The sequence below is a fragment of the Martes martes genome, assembly GCF_963455335.1.
Source record: "Martes martes genome assembly, chromosome: 15".
Classification (NCBI taxonomy): domain Eukaryota; kingdom Metazoa; phylum Chordata; class Mammalia; order Carnivora; family Mustelidae; genus Martes; species Martes martes.
In genome coordinates, this window is record NC_137903.1 from 45,155,819 (window position 1) to 45,169,942 (window position 14,124).

The 14,124-nt window shown below is 35.2% G+C and overlaps 1 protein-coding gene across 1 annotated transcript in view; it reads left to right on the top strand.

Annotated features, from left to right (window-relative positions):
- RALGPS2 (Ral GEF with PH domain and SH3 binding motif 2) overlaps nucleotides 1-14,124 on the top strand; it is a 151,203-nt gene that overhangs the window by 74,941 nt on the left and 62,138 nt on the right. Inside the window, exon 8 of the mRNA XM_080824036.1 lies at nucleotides 4,413-4,539. Within this exon, the coding sequence (XP_080680162.1) occupies nucleotides 4,413-4,539 (127 nt within the window). The remainder of the gene's footprint in view (nucleotides 1-4,412; nucleotides 4,540-14,124) is intronic.

Here is a 14,124-nt window from a genome sequence, read left to right on the forward strand (position 1 = left end):
CAAAGATTATAATTAACCTGCATCCAAGGTTCAAGATAAATTATTTATGCAACTGAACACATTTGTACGTATTGTATGGGGATACAAATCAAGGTGATGAGGAGTGATCTGGGAATTTTATATTTCTTACGGTGACTGACATGAATAGGGGTTCATCCAGATTTTCCCAAAGTAGATTCTTAGGTAACATGGTATAGAGATCTGGCCAGGAACATTTGGAGTTCCCACATTCATGCATCAGTGAACATGTGAAGAGCTTTGCCCCTGATTGTCTTGCTCTTCACCAGAGGAAGAATGTGGTACCTAAAACATGCAGTTGTGAACCACTTTGTTTTCCCCTTTTTTGGTGGGAAGGGTATAGTGAAGTAACATCGTAGGGATAACATTAGGAACATCAGAAAAAGATTTGAAAAGCAGAAAAAAAAAATCAGGACTTCATAGATATAACTTTGGGGGCATTGGACGAGTTTCTGAGATATCATTGGAAACACCTTATTTTAACATCTAATTAATTCTTTTGTCCGTACTCTTCCTATAAATAGTCTTCCTAAAAGAAGGCTCTGTGGTCCCACACCAGATTGAATACTTTTAATCTGGCTATCGATTATTATGAAAATTCCAAATATAAGTTATTTCTATACATATTATTTTTTAAAGATTTTATTTATTTGACAAAAAAGATTTTATTTATTTGAGAGAGAGAGCAAGAGAGAGCATGAGCAGGAGGGAGGGGCAGAGGGAGAAGGAAAAGCAGACTCCCCACTGAGTAGGGAGCTGAATGCAGGGCTTCATCCTGGGACCTTATGACCTGAGCCGAAGGCAGATGCTTAACCAACTGAGCCACCTAGGCGCCCCCTTTTTATACATACTAGACCATGTAGTTCTTTACCAGAGTTCTGTGTTTCAGATGTGGCAAAATCAGTTGTGTTTCTCCTGATACTGTACCAAAGTTTTGGAGTGATTGATTCAAGAAAAAAGGAACAGGTTTACTGTTACCCCTGCCACATCACATCACTGTATTTTCCATATCCAAATACTCTGTTAGGTGGGAGAAAAGGGATGGTTGGACTTCCAGGTAACAGCAGAGATTTGTGCCTGATCTTGAAAATGCTAATAAAGTATGTTGAAGCTGGGCCAAGCAAAAGATTATGCAACTGCTGTTTTAGACCATGGGCTATCTATCTAAAATATGAAAACAAAAGACTCCTTAAAATATTTTGTTTTGAAGAAGGAGGAAAACTGCTCAGATATATTTCTGGTAGAGATTATCTGAAAATAATCTGCATCTTGGAGCCCATGAAAAAATAAATTCCAGTGTGAATCCCAGTTGTACTCTTTGTAATACTCTATGTAAAGAGTAGTGCATTTGGCATCAGAATTGTCTTTATCTCCAGAACCAGACTGAGACACTGAAAAACAGGATGTCTTTGTGGGTGGATGACTGAGAGAGTGTTAGTATGTTCTGCTTCTTGCTAATCCTGTGATCAACTTTGAATCTCTCTCTCCTTATCTCTAAATTAATCTTCAGATTTTCTGTTACCCTCATAGAATTAGATGAGGATTTTATAGGTGGACATATTTTGTATCCTAAAAAATAACATTTTATGACATAAAGTGAAGTTTATTACATCATAATGAAATAGAAACTTCATATATTTAAAGAAAAAAAAACCACTTTTTTCCAGTCTTTGAAATACTTAAAAACATACTTTCTGAATTTTTTCATTAATATTTTAAAAATACCCTTTCTTAACTCAAGAATAATTAACATACAGTGTTAACATTAAATATGTTTCAGATGTACAATATAATGGCTCCACAGTTCTGTACATTCCTCAGTGCTCATCAAGATAACTATTCTCTTAATTCCTTCTATTTCACCCATCCATTTCCCCTCTAGCAACCCCTAGTTTGTTCTCTATATTGAAGAGTCTGGTTTTGGTTTTTTAGGGTTTTTGTTTGTTTGTTTTGGTCTCTTTTTTCCTGTGTTTATTTGTTTAGTTTCTTAAATTCCACATGTGAGTGAAATCATATGATACTTTGTCTTTCTCTTATTTGATTTATTTCACTTAGCATTATACTTTCTGGGTCCATCCATGTTGTTGCAGATGGTAAGAACTCATATATATATATATATATATATATATATATATATATATACACACACACCACATCTTTATCCATTCATCTGTCAAGGAACTTTGGGTTGCTTCCATATTCAACTACTGTAAATAATGCTGCAATAAACATGTTTAAGGAGTGCATATATCTTTTCATATTATTTTTTTCATTTTCATTGGTTTAATGCCCAGTAGTGGAATTACTGGATCATATGATAATTTGATTGTTAAAATTTTGAGGAACTTTCATACCATGTTCCACAGTGGCTGCACCAGTTTACATTCCCACCAATCGTGCATGAGGATTCCTTTTTCTCCACATCCTTGCCAACACGAAATACCAATAGCATCTTTAACAGAACTAGAACTAATAGTCCTTAAATTTGTATAGAACCACAAAAGATAAAATAGTCAAAAAAATAATAGTCAAAGCATTCTTGAAAAAGAACAAAGCTGGAGGCATCATTATCCCAGATTTCAAGATATACTACAAAGCTGTAGTAATCAAAACAGTATGTTACTGGCACAAAAATAGTCAGATAGATAATGTAACAGAAGAGTCCAGAAATAAGCCTGTGCTTGTGTGGTCAATTAATCTATGACAGGAGGCAAGAATGTACAGTGGGGAAAAAGATAGTCTCTTCAATAACTGGCATTGGGAAAACTGGACAGCTACATGCAAAAGAATGAAATTGTACCACTTTCTTACACCATATACAAAAATAAACTCAAAATTAATTAAACGTGAGATGTGAAACCATAGAATTCCTAGAAGAAAATATAGGTAGTTATTTCTTTTGCATCAGCTGTAGGAATACTTTTCTAGATATGTCTCCTTGGCAAGGGAAACAAATACAAAATTAAATTTTTTGGACTACACTGAAATAAAAGGTTTCTATACATCATCAAAATAAAAAGACAGTCTATCGAATGGGAGAATATATTTATAAATTATATATCTAAGGAGTTAATATCCAAAATATATAAAGAACTTAAACAACACCAAAAAAAAGTCAAATTTGAAAATGGGCAGAGGACCTGAATAGACCTTTTTCCAAAGAAGACATGCAGATAACAACATGAAAAGGTGCTTAACATCACTATTCATCGGGGAAATGCAAATTAAAACCACAGTGAGGTATCACTTTACACCTGTCAGAATGGCTAAAATCAAAAACACAAGAAATAACAAGTAGTTAATACTGTTTTGGGCAATTGACCTTACTTCTCTTTTATTCCCCTAGATTGTCTCCATTTTCCTCAAAGGACACTCACTGCAAATCTGCCCCCATAAGCTTCCTAAAACAGTGCAGTTGATTGTTCATCAACTGTGTGAGGTAGCACTGATCAGCAGGATCAAAGAAAAAGTGTTTTGTTAAAAATCCAAAAATGTGAATCACAGTTTTATGGTTATTGTTAGGACTAGCGAAGAAAGATTGTTACTGAAACCACAAAATTCAGTATTTATCTCTTAATGATTATGCAAGAATGATCTTTATCTTTGAAGAGGCAGGGGACAGTGTGTTAAAGTATTTGGACATTTGAGCTGGATATGAATATGTAATTATTTTAACTCAGGAAGTGATCAACAAAATCGTTCAACCATTTAAAATAGTGAAGGGTGCCTGGGTGCCTCAGTTGGTTAAGCATCTGCCTTCAGCTCCGGTTATGATCCTGGGGTCCTGGGATCAAGCCCTGCATGGCATCAGGCTCCTTGCTCAGCAGGGAGCCTGCTTCTCCCTCTGCCTGCTGCTCCCCCTGCTTGTGCTCTCCTCTCTCTCTGTCAAATAAATAAATAAAATCTTAAAAAATTAAAGAATAAAATAGTGAAGATGAGAAATAATGTATTATAATTTACTACTTAGTTAATATTTTGTGTACATACAAAGGATATTATAATTTTTAAATAGTGGATTTGCCCCCCCCCTTTTTTAAGATTTATTTATTTATTTTTAGAGATGGAGAGCACGAGTGGGAAGAGCACAGGGATAGGAAGAGAAGATCTCCAGCAGACTGCGCTGAGCACAGAGCCTGATGCAGGGCTTGATCTCATGATGCTGAGATCACGATCTGAGCTAAAATCTAAGAGTTGGTTGCTTGACTGACTACACCACCCAGGCCCCTCTGGGTTTATAATAGACATGTCTGATTTTGTTTTATTTATACACTACCAGAGTATAATTGAAGAAGGTATAACTCTGAAATTTAAATTTATAGTAAATATAGCTTCAATTCTTTAATATAATAAAATGGAATTTGGGAATAACTTAGACTTTTCTGTTTGTTTTTTAGTTACTAAGTCGAAAAGACAAAACTACCTTTGAAAAATTAGAATATGTAATGAGTAAAGAAGATAATTACAAAAGACTAAGAGACTATATAAGTAGCTTAAAGATGACGCCTTGCATTCCCTATTTAGGTGAGTAATATCATTGTGTGTTCATTATGCCCAGTTGTTCCGTCTTGATTAATCAGTAATTTATATAAAATCCAAGGTATTTTAAAAATGTGTGTATATCCTTTAAAGAAATTACTGCAAGATTGTTAAGTTAAAAAAAATTGACTAAAGGAATAGGTTACCTTGTTACCTGGGATGTATTTTCATATTAAATTAGTTTTTGCCCTTAAGGTTTTTCATAGTATCATTTTTTCATAAAGGTGGACCATGCAAAGAAAAATAAAAAATAAAGATGGACCATGGAAAAATAATACATTTTAGCTCTTTTCATAATGCTTTTAAAGAATGAAAGTGTGCTATGAAGTTTAATGCCATAAAAACATTTAACATTAACTAAAGAAATTTATCAGAAGATTTATTGAATTTATTTTCAATATCATGAGTATATATAGTTATTATATGTATATAGTTGGCAGATCTCTTAGGGTAAATTGTGAAAAGCAGTCTTAGTGAATGTTGGTATTATTGTTTTCCTGGGGAATAAGTTATTTAGCTATGAAAATTTAGCTAGGTACTGAGACAACCAAGTATGTATTTTATATATCATTTCACTAAGAATTTATCTCCTTATGTATATTTTACAGTGTTTATAAATTCCAGGAAGTATTTAACCAATAATAATACAAGATTATTTTCAACAAAAAAGGAATAATGCTTTGTTATGTGCTTCAATGAAAAGAAGTCTCAAACTGCCCATTTTAAAATGTATATGTAAATTTAAATACAGAAAATACTCTGTGATAAGATGCTTAGCATATATTAAGATAAATTGGTTTGATCCTGTGCAGAGAGTAATCAAATGATAGAGTTGTTTCTTTCTAGTAACCTTTTTGTCCTGTGTCTCCATTGTCTTCATGTAATTACTCACACTGGGTTTCACAGTAACTATTTTTGAAAGTAATTGAAAATCCATTATTTATTTAAATGTCTCAGTGTTATCTTTGAACTCTTTATGATGCCCACGACTAGAAAACAAAGTTAGAGACAGAGGCAATTGATAATACTCTCATTCAGCTGTAATAGAGCATCAGTTTTAGTTTTTCAGAGAAACGTAGAACTCACTAGAACCATGTAGGATGTGATAGGATTCCAGTGAAAATGGGCAGTGTTGTGCATTCTGATTGAAGGCAGAATATCGCAAGCATAGCATGGATAATGGCCACTACATACCAGAATACTATGCTGTTTCTTTATCAACAGTGCAGGGCTGTAGTACACATGACTCCATCAGAGAGGCTCTAAGCTAGATGTTAGGAGAGACTTTCTGCATGTGCTTCACTTTTCACTATGGCCTTCGTTGTGCCCGTTCTTGAAAATGTCATTGGCAGTAAGGAGGAATAGAAGATTTTTTAAAAATCATCAATATCTTCTTACTCTGTAAGAACATAACTTCAAGAACAATAGACTGAGAATCAGCAGCCCTCAATTCCAAAGTGACTCTTCTGTACTACTAACATTTCAAGTCATTGAATTGTCTTCTTTGAGCCTTGGTTCTCTTTACCTGGAAATTGCACATAAAGGACCAGAATCATGCTCTTCTTTAGGCTGGATGGGACCATGGTGATTTCTTCTAATTCACTTACTTTATAATTAAGGTCCGTGAAGTGGAAGGCATGGCTTATAGTCGTAACACCAAGTTCTGATTGATCTGCATTCTGAGGTCTTGATCTGTCATCTTTCCAAGTGTCCCTGTTAAGTTCTCATTCCAAAATTGACTGATTCTATGATTGTATGTGTTTCTCATTGAAATGTTTTTCTCAAACTCTGCAATTTGTATTTTTAGAAAAGGAAATTAAGGTTCTTTTTTGTTGAAAATGAGCAAATGAATATAAATCTTGGTGCTCTGATGTCTAGGTCAGGAGTCTGCTTTACATTTTTCCACAGCAGAGACTTTGGTACAGGATTTGGAGTTGTCTGTGCATGTGCATACATTTTTGCCCTGTCATGCACATAGAGAGGAAAGAAAGAGAAGGGAGCAAACCACCAGTGTGACTGGACTTTAGCGGGATCTGGGAAGGTTGTTGTCTTTTAGAGAGTATACTTATTTTCTCCCAGCCTTGGTACCGGCAACAAACACAGTGATTATTCCTGTGAGTTAAAACTAATGAGGCAAATACTGAGGTGCAGAAGTTGATTTGGAGAAAATATTAGAACCATTATCTTGCCTGTATCTTCAGTTTGGTCTCCAGTGATTGACTCCTCCTCTTTTCAGTTCACTTCCATTTTCTGTGTTCTCATGCTCCAGACTTTTCCTTCTCACCATTACCATGTAATTCTCCTTCACTTTATACCTAAGCTATTAAAAAGTACCCTATTCCGGGGTGCCTGGGTGGCTCAGTGGGTTAAGCCTCTGCCTTCAGCTCAGGTCATGATCCCGGGGTCCTGGGATCGAGCCCCGTGTCGGGCTCTCTGCTCAGTGGGGAGCCTGCTTCCCCCTCTCTGCCTACTTGTAATCTCTCTGTCAAATAAATAAAATCTTCAAAAAAAAAAAAAGTACCCTATTCCTTTCTCTTTTTCTTGCTATTTTCTTTTGCTCAGCATGTTCTTATCTCCCTCTTCAGTCGTAGAAATGTTCCCAGTAGGGCCACCATTGATTTCCTAGTTGAAATGTTTGATAGGTATTTCTCAAGCCTCATATTAATTTTGTGAGGTTGATAGTAGATACTTATTTCTTGAAATTTTCCAGTAGTAGCAACCATTCTCTTGGTTTACCTTCTACATTTCTGGCTTTTGTTATATTGACTCCTATTTCTCTGTTTTTCTTACATCTATTCTTCTAAAAGTCTCAGGCCACTGCTTTTATTTACGCTGTACTCCCTGGAGTGGTCTCATTGAGACTTCTGTAATTCACCCAGTGGCTCCCAAACCTAGCCTAGCAATTCTGGCACATCCAGCTGTCTAGCAATTACCAGTGCCTAGAAGCATTTTAGATAATCAAATACCGACTGAATGAGATCTCTATAGGTAACTAATTCAGCGTGTTTAGGAGTAACTTTGTCATCCTTCCTCCTTCCTCTGAACCTGTCTTATCTCCTTACTTAGTCTACCAGTGAGGTGGTGTGGCATTATCTATACCACTCCACTGCACTGTAAACCTGGGGGTTTTACTGGAATTCTTCTCTGATTCTCATGTTGCCTAATGAAATGAGATTGATGTTTCTAAGAGTTATCCAAGAATTAGAAACCAAAAGGGAAAAAGACAACAAGGAACTGAAGTTAAAATAGAGAACATACTCTTTAGCATCTACATAATTTTATGTGTTGGTAGTCTTCATGTGATGTTCATCCCTTTGCTAGTTTGTAAATAAACATCTGAGACTGTGAGATAATTGTGGAACATTTGGCAATATAAACTTTTGGTAGATGAGAGAAAGGAAAACTTAATGTTTGTTAGGTAAGTTATTATGACTAAGTTTGTTTCCATCTTGAAAATAATCCTTTTAATGTAGAGACAGTTTGTGGTACAGCAAACCTTGAGATTAAATGTATTCCATCTTTCAAACCATACATGCTTTTTCTAAGAAAATATGAAATATTTTCAATTTATACAACTTTTTGGCTGCTTAATATTTAGGCAACTGGTTTGTTTTTTCATTGCTGATCTTCAATAATGAAGTGTTTTAAAGAATGAAGACTAAACAACAGCTTATATCTTGTTAACATTTGCTTTTTTCATATTTTATTCTAATTTAAAATTAATGAGGACTGTGGTTTTTATATTTAAGTTGTCTTGTTTTCAGAATCCTTTCCTTCTCTTAGGAAACTAGGCTTAGTGCAGTTGCCCAAATGTCAACATTTACAAGATGCTGTTGGATAGGACAGAACTTGCCCTAAAAGGACACCTGGGTGGCTCAGTGAGTTAAGCCTCTGCCTTTGGCCCAAGCCATGATCCCAGGGTCCTGGGATCGAGCCCCGCATTGGGTTCCCTACTCAGCGGGGAGACCTGCTTCTCCCTCTCCCTCTGCCTGCTGCTCCCCCTGCTTGTGTTCTCTCTCTCTCTCTCAAATAAATAAATAAATAAAATCTTAAGGGAAAAAAAAAAAACTTGCCCTAAAGATGTTGGAAAGATGGTACTCATTATGCATAACTGTCCCTCCTCAGTATACAGAATTTGCATAATGCCACCCTTTATCTGTTACATTGCAAAGGTTCTTATAGAAAGAGTATATCAACAGAAAGAATCTATAGTTCACAGAGAAAAGGTAAAGGCAAATCATGTTTGTTGATGAGAGGGGATCCAAACTTAATGATGTTATTGCTTCGAAGCATTATGACCAAAACCAACCATTCTTAGAGAAGCTTTAAAAAGGAGGTGGCAGTTTATATGCTGAGAAAACTCTTATTTTGATACTGCCAAATTTATCTACAATTCAATGTGGATTAAATTATAAGAAGTTAAAATATTTTCTTGGCTTTCAACTCATCATCCCTTGAAAAATTGTCTCTTCTGTTGGTTTGCATTCAAGGTAAAAATTAGTCAGCCTGGACAATATAGTGAAAAATTCTTAGAATAAGGATGCAGTATTTCTGGAGAGGAATAGTTTGGCAAATCTCAAGGAAAAAATTGTTTTATATGAGAATTATTGCTTTAAATCTGAAAATTATTAACAGCACTCATTTGTTCTTGTCATTGGATAAAAATCTTAAGGGGCTTATTGAAGAATTTGGTGTGGGAAGTTTTGCTTTGCTGGAGAGAGAAAAATAGAATGTTGTGCAAAAATGAAAGTTTTAGTTGTATGAAACATAAATATTCTTTCGTTTGCATATCCTAGCCTCATTTCTACTTTATTCGTGTAGTTTGAGAAAAAGACAGTAGCTTAACAAGCTTAGCATGTTTTCTGGGAAAGAAAGCAAGCAGAAATAAAACAATAGAAATAATTATTGTGGTTAATTTATTGCCTTTGGTCAAGTAGAAGCAAAGAAGTTTCTGTAAAATCTCCTACCTTTCTGTAGTACATCAGTATGTTGTTTTGATGCATCTAGGTGTGACTCCTCTTAAGTGTATGTGATGGTGTGTGTGATGGGGGGAGGGAATCTTACAATCTTACAAGGGAATCTCACAACATTCCCTCCCCCCATCACACACACTTAATTTTTGATTTGTTTGATTTTCATAATAGACCTTTTTTTTTTTTGAGAAAAGAAAAGCTATCCTTATAATCTTCTGTAATGTAGTGTCCCCTCCATTCTTGATTCTCAAAAGCACCATTTTATTTTCATTGTGTTTCATTCATCTTTCTCTCCATTGTCAGAGTGTAAGTTCTTATCTCTTGGTTCAAGGCTTTATCTTCAGCATCTAGAACAAAAAGTATGCACTTATTTATTGGTTGAATTAATTAATGATCCCTTCCTGGCTCTTGTCATTGTTCTAGTAACTTTATTTGTTTTAAATACAAAAGATTGATTTATGAGGCAGTTTTGTTTATCAGCTTCCTACCCACCCCAGTTTTCTTTTAGTATTTCTACCGGCCAACCAGTCTTTGCTCAGCAGTATGAATGGTGCCACAACATGAACTTTGTCCCGGCCTTTATGGAATTTAACATCTCTTTAATACCAGAGGCTTAGATTGACATCATTACCTTGTGAAAAAATCGCTTCTCTGTTCTTTGTCGTGGAAGTAGTACATTTCATTGCCAAGCCTTGTTAGTAGTGTCCTCTTTGCACCTAATGAAATGTTTAGAGAGAGCATGCCTAAACTTACAATGATCTTCTGATTTTATCTGATCCTCTTTTATTTTTCAGTGGTTTTCACCTGCCTTGATCTCTTAGTATGATATAATTCTTTATTTTACTTTATTTTTTAAAATTCTTTTTAAGATTTTATTTATTTACTTGTCTTAGAGAGAGAGAGCACAAGCAGGGCAAGTGGCTGTCAGGTGGAGAGGGAGAAGCAGGCTCCCCACTGAGCAAGGAGCCTGATGTGGGACTCGATCCCAGGACTGGGTTCATGACCTGAGCCGAAGGCAGTCACTTAACCGACTGAGCCATCCAGGCACCCCTATTTTACTTCAGTTGTAGAAATTTCTACTAACCTGTGTACAAATATTTTTCAAAAATACTAGGTTTTTATTCACATTTTTATTCAGATAATTTTTACAAAATCCAAAGCTGTCTGCAGCTCTGTGGAAATTAACGAGTTTTCCCCTTCTCCTTTGGTAGAGATTTACTTGCTTAAATGTATAAAAGGCTCTAACACTGGGTCTCAAAAATGTCTAAGGGTCAAAAAATGTCACTGGCTTTTGGTATTTTAAGACTTTTATTCCCTTTTCCTTTCTTTGATTTGATTTGTAGATCTGTACACCATGGAGTACTTTACCTCCTTCTTCTCACTGGATTATATATTGTATTCTGAAACAGCAATAAAGCATGTTCAGTCACTTTCTTTTGAATCCCGAGAATGAGCTCTAACCAAATGGCAGCTAGCCCCAGCTTTTTCTTCAGCCAAAATTACATCTGCATTTTCCATTACCTCACTTACATGCTTTTTGCCCTCATTCTTTTTTATATATTTAAAATTCCTCTAACATTCTTTAATGGTAATTTTCTGAGGTTTACTTTAGATCACTTGAGAACTTGTGATATAAAAAGGCTGGGGCTAGGGTTACATTAACTTCTTTACCCTGTTCATAGTCTTTCTTTAAGAGCTTTTATCTTAAAAATAAATAATGTGTAGCAGCTATACAGATCTACATTTTAATTGTAAGCAGAATCAAATTCCCCCAGTTCCAGCAGCTTTGCTGGTGGCATTTCTGGTTGTTGATGTTTCAATAATTGCAGCAAAAACATTTTATAATTTTTTTGAGCAAACCTTAATGGGAAAAGAATAATAAAAATCTTAGTAACTGACATTTATTTAGTACTTAATTTTGTGTGCCTGACTCTGTTTTACATAAATTATCTAATTCTTAACAATTTTATGAGGTAAGTGATACTATCATTATTCATATTTTACAAGCAAAGAAACAGAGAAGGGAGGTTAAACTGACTTGCTATAAAGATATGCATTTTAACTATTTCATTTATAGTCCAAAGAAAGTATTAGGGTATAATATTAGTATTTTGGGAATTTGTATTGAAATTAAAATTTTGAGTTTGTCAGTCTTTCCTATAATCATCTATAAAATTACAACTTAATAACTATTAACCCCACTGATAAAATTAAGTGAACTTATTTTTAAATGGCTTTAGGGGATGAGGGGGAAGGGACTTGGCATTGTAAGTACCATCATTCTTTTCTAACTTGGTTATCTTTCACAGACACTAAAAAGACTAAAATTTTGTTAAGGTATAATTTTAACTTACTATTAAGTATATAAAAATCATATTAGTACAGGTTTATAAGTAATTTTGACATTTTCATAATTTCAGAAGTTTTTATACACTTACTATATTATTACCAGTAGGAGTCCTAAGAAATAAAACACTAGAAGAATTAGCACTCTCAGGCCACCTGGGTGGCTCATTCGGTTAAGCATCTGCCTTCAGCTCAGGTCATAATCCCAGGGTCCTGGGATGGAGCCCCATATCGGGCTCCCCACTAAGCGGGGAATTTGTTTCTCCCTCCCCCTGCTCATGCTTGCGCTTGCTTGCTGGCTGTCTCTGAAATAAATAAATAAAAATTTTTAAAAGAAAGTATTAGTACTCTTACGACTCATAGCGTCAAGTGAGCACTAGACTGAAAATTTGCTTGTTATTCTCTACCAGGCTTGGAGACTTGAGGATAAGTTTATTTGTAGATACCTACTGAATTTTAAGGCATTGTCTAATGTTAGCATTATTCAAAATTGGAAGTTTTTAAAGTCTGTGTCAGAGATGCCAAGTTTCCTAGACATTGATGGTATCTCCCATTGAGTACAGAATAGCATCTAAACCGTTCTTAGGATAAGTTTCATTTCATTTGTTAAAAATAACTGAAGGGGTGGGGGGTAGGAGGTTAGGGGAGCTTGGTGGTGGGTATTATGGAAGGCAGGTATTGCATGGAGCACTGGGTGTGGTGCATAAACAATGAATTCTGTTACACTGAATAAATAAATAAATAAATAAATAAATAAATAAATAAATAAATAAAAATAACGGAATCCTTTTGTAAACCAGCTCCAAGATTACAGTTCAGTCATATTGAAGGTAGGGCAACCATGTCTTTATTCCTAGATAACCTGCAAAGTAGCTAGCTATTGGACACAAATGACCTATTTAATCTCTCAGAAGATCCTCATTTGGCTGAAATTCCTACCATGAATATCCTCACCTAAGTTTTTCTTTATCTTTTCTTACAGTCTGGTTTCTTCACTGACTGCCCTAATAGCATGACATAGCTCTGTTAGGTTTGCAAATGAAGATCATGGATCAAAGTAATTTTGTGTCTGAAAACTTGGGTAGTATTTCTTTTTAACACATTTGTTGATCACTTGCTCTATGCAAGGCACCATGGTAAGTGTGGCAGAAAGTACATAGATGAGTAGTAATAATCTGATAGCCAAAGTCTACAGAGTCTTTACATTTTACCACATATACTACCTCATTTGATTTTTGTAGTAACCACATAAGCTAGGTACTGTTCATATCCTCATTTTATAGATAAGAAAGTGGAGTATAAAAAGCACCCAAGGTAGCACAGCTAGGAAATTGATAGAATTAGGCTACAAATCCAAGCAAGACTTTAGAGCAAGACTTTAGAACCTACCCTTAGCTGTCATACAATTCTGTTGCTTATTCCCTGCTCTCCAGGAACTGCAGAACAGAGCTATATCATGTCTGCAAAGGAGAACAGAGTGGGCCTAGTGGCCAAGACAGTTTAGCATTCAGCCTAGTTTTCTAGTTTGTATGTGGACTTCACATCATTCTAGTTTAAGTAATATAATATTCCTTTTCTGTGAAAATTCTGTAAGGCTTGCCTTTGATCGGGTTTTGGATGTTTAAGTGAAATGCTGTAGGTCTGTCAATAAGTGGAATACCCTAGGAAAATTTTTCTAAGATTTGATACAACAACTAGATGCCTAATTTGTCCCAGAAATCTTTTTTTAATATTTTTTTAAATTTATTTATTTGAGAGAGAGAGATCACAAGCAGAGAGGAGGGGCAGAGAGAAAGGGAGAAGCAGCCTCATTGATGAGCAGGGAACCCAGTTTGGTTCTCTGTGCCAGGATCCTGGGATCATGTCCTAAGCTGAAGGCAGACACTTAACTGACCGAGTCATCTGGGGGCCCCATCCCAGAAATCTTACACCAGATTTTTTGTTTTTGTTCTGGGGGTGGTAGGAGGGACTTCAAAACCATTTGAAGATGACCGTTAAGTAAAACAAAGAATAAAAATACTATAAGGTTTTGATGTTCTCTTACCTTCTTTCACCAGAATTTTAATTTTAACATGTGACAGAAAAAATACTGATCATGTTGGTGGGCTTGAGTTGTTTAAATGGTCATCTTCAGTTCTGATTGGGTTTTCTTTTTGCTTGAACAGAAGTCGTGAGATTTCTCTAAATTTTTAGTTCACGAATGAAATAAAGAAAGGTCATCTGTAAGCAATGAACATGTTTCTGGAAGGAA